Here is a 3,274-nt window from a genome sequence, read left to right as displayed (position 1 = left end):
ATTATTTTGTTATTTTAGTTAAAAAAGTTTCTAAAAAAATATTTATTTATTTGAAAACTCAAGGAGCAATAAATAAGGACATGAAATAAGTGAACAACAGATAGGAAGTTCCGGAAAAAAAGGCAGTAGTACTTTGAAAGGGAAAAGCCAAGATTCTTTCAAATAAAAAACTGTGTCTGGAAGTGGAAGGTACTCCTAACAATAACATCAGACCCTCCAACAACAACAACAATGCTCACGAGACACTGTCCCTTGATCCAATAGAGAATCTCATTGGCAATGGGAATTGCAATCATGGAAAAGAAGCAGCATTCCCATTCTACGTTTCTGTTTCTTCTTGTGTTTCTCACCATAACAAGAGCTCAGAGCCATGTCCCCGCTGTGGGAGACCCAGGAATGAAGAGAGATGGTTTAAGAGTGGGATTTGAAGGTTGGAACTTCTGCAATGAAGTTGGACAAGAAGCACCTCTCATGGGTAGTCCTAGAGCTGCTGATTGCTTTGATCTTTCAGGTTTGTCAAAATCACTTTGATTCATATTTTCATTTGTTTTTGCCCCTTTTAATCTCATGTTTCTTTTTTTCTATTCTACCACCCTTATTACTTATGTCCTTTACTCCTTTACCCTTTCTTAAGTAACTTTAGTTTTTTATTTATTATTATTGTTATTAAAATAATCTGAGTTTTCATTTAGAATTCTGTTATTTGTAACAACCAACTCAGCTCAAGGGGTAAACAAAAGAAAAAGGGTAAAATGTTATGTTTAGAATTATATTTAGCAACTGTGCTCAATAACTACACTAACAAGAGAGAAGAGTAATTTTGTTTTCAAAAATATTGATATAGTATTCTCCTCTCTTATTATTTTTCAAAGAAAAAAGGAAGAATTTGAATGTGGGTGTCTACAAGGTGTATGAGGAATTGATTGTTCAAAAAATCTCTTCCTTTTTTCTTCTTTGGTGATTCCAGATTCTGGGAAACTGATACACAAGGTTACAGAAGCTGATAACAAACTTGGGGTTGGGCAACCATTTGATGGTGTTGGGCCACAAGATATCAACAACACTGACATTTATGCAGCTAAGAAGGAGCTCTATCTTGGTTCTTTATGTGAGGTTAAGGACACACCAAATCCATGGCAATTTTGGATGATAATGCTCAAGAATGGAAACTATGACACCATGTCTGGCCTGTGTCCTCAAAATGGTAAGAAGGTACCGCCTTTCGATAGCCCCGGCCGGTTCCCCTGCTTTGGCAAAGGGTGCATGAACCAACCAATCTTGTGCCATCAACAGACACAGATCAAAGAGGGCACAATGAGTGGAGGGTTCAGTGGTTCTTATGATTTGGGTTTTGATTGTGATGATGATGGATATGATGGTCTTTCTTACTATGAAGTGATTTGGGAGAAGAAGGTCAGTGTTGGGAGTTGGGTGTTCAAACATAAGCTCAAGACTTCAAAGAAGTACCCTTGGTTGATGCTTTACCTTAGAGCTGATGCAACAAAAGGATTTTCTGGTGGTTACCATTATGATACAAGAGGAATGCTCAAAATTGTGAGTAGTTGTTCATTACTTTAATCCCAAAGTTCCTTCAGATCCAATATTTTAAGATCAAGAAAGATATGTCTGAAATTTATTCATCAATTATGTTCAACAACTACAATAATAAAGGTAAGAGAAAAAAAATTCTATACTAATTTGGCAATACTCTTTTCTCTTGTTTTTAGTTAGGACTTTAGGTACAATTATTAAATATAGTTGTAGACATAATATTTTAAAGGTTAATGCTAAATAAACACAATTAATTTTAAAGGACAATAATGTTTTTCTTTCATTTTGTAATTTGAAGGTTGTTTAAGAGAATCTATCAGGAACATAGACCATTTCACTTCAATTTGTTTAATTAGGCATTCAATTCAATGTTTTCTGGAAAAGTGGCAACAATTGACCAATTTCTAACTAGGCATTCAATTCAATGTTGGTTGGCAAAAAAATTAAACCAATTTATGGTTTTTTCAACTTTGCAGCTTCCGGAGTCACCAAATTTCAAAGTGAGGTTCACCTTAGACATCAAGCTTGGTGGAGGAGCTAAGAGCCAATTCTACCTCCTTGACATTGGAAGTTGCTGGAAGAATAATGGTACACCTTGTGATGGTGATGTACTCAGTGATGTAACTAGATACAGTGAGATGATCATCAACCCTGAAACCCCAGCATGGTGTAGCCCAACAGGGCAAAGAAATTGCCCACCATATCATATAACACCAGAAGATAGAAAGATTTACAGGAATGACACTGATAATTTCCCTTACTCTGCTTACCACTATTATTGTGCACCAGGGAATGCTAAACATTTGGAGCATGAAGTGGATACTTGTGACCCTTATAGTAATCCTCAGGCACAAGAGATAGTTCAGTTGCTACCTCATCCTATTTGGGGTGAGTATGGGTACCCTACTAAAAAGGGTGATGGTTGGGTTGGAGATGCAAGGACATGGGAGCTTGAAGTTGGTGCCTTGTCTAGTAGGCTTTACTTCTATCAGGTTAGTAAGAAAAAGATAAAAACTCAAATGCAGCTGTTTTCGTGCGAAATTGATAATTAAAAATTGTTAAATAATTTGATTAAATTTTTATCTAACGAATCTCAACTCCCAACTTCATATAAATTATCACTATTTTGAATTTCTTATATCATTCATCGTACGGTGATGTTCGTTACCTTGGTTAATAAGGTAATGTTTAGTAATTGGGATAGGTAACCAACTTGGGTTGTGCGAGCGGTCAGCTCACTTGCCCGCATAAGTAAGTGTCGGGAGTTTAAATCCTGCCTTATGCATGCAACAACTTATTGGTCAGCGACAGACTCATAAATAGAATTTAGATCCGCGATGAATTAGTCTTTGTCCCGTTGGGTCTAGGGATACCGTAAACAATGAAAACAAAAAGTAATTGGGATAGGTCACAAATATAGAATTAGGAAATAGAAAGTTTGTATTCCTTTTTGTTCTAACTTTTTGAAAAAATAAAAGATACATAAAATTTGTGTCTTGGGACAAAACTGGGTAGCCATGTGTACATGTTTTCAAATTTATAACACTTTTTATGTTATGTTGTCTTGCTATTTATTCAGTCTTAATAGTCATAACGGGTTTGGTATTACTGTTGCTTTTCAAAAATTAATTATCTATTTTTTTTTCAAAGATTTGCTTTCAAATGGTATAGCAGGTATATTTTTAGAAAAATAAGAATAAAAATTATTTTTAATAAGTACATA

General features: G+C 35.1%; 1 protein-coding gene across 1 annotated transcript in view; it reads left to right on the top strand.

The window, feature by feature from the left end:
* Positions 1-3,274, top strand: part of LOC107619030 — a 6,737-nt gene that overhangs the window by 1,192 nt on the left and 2,271 nt on the right. The window contains exons 2-4 of the mRNA XM_016321235.2: positions 270-511; positions 968-1,554; positions 2,028-2,543. Of these exons, the coding sequence (XP_016176721.1) occupies positions 280-511; positions 968-1,554; positions 2,028-2,543 (1,335 nt within the window). The 5' untranslated portion in view covers positions 270-279. The remainder of the gene's footprint in view (positions 1-269; positions 512-967; positions 1,555-2,027; positions 2,544-3,274) is intronic.

The sequence above is a fragment of the Arachis ipaensis genome, chromosome B09 (genome assembly GCF_000816755.2).
Source record: "Arachis ipaensis cultivar K30076 chromosome B09, Araip1.1, whole genome shotgun sequence".
NCBI classification, from domain to species: domain Eukaryota; kingdom Viridiplantae; phylum Streptophyta; class Magnoliopsida; order Fabales; family Fabaceae; genus Arachis; species Arachis ipaensis.
The sequence above is the reverse complement of the archived record's forward strand: the minus strand, read 5'-3'. Positions and strand labels throughout refer to the sequence as shown.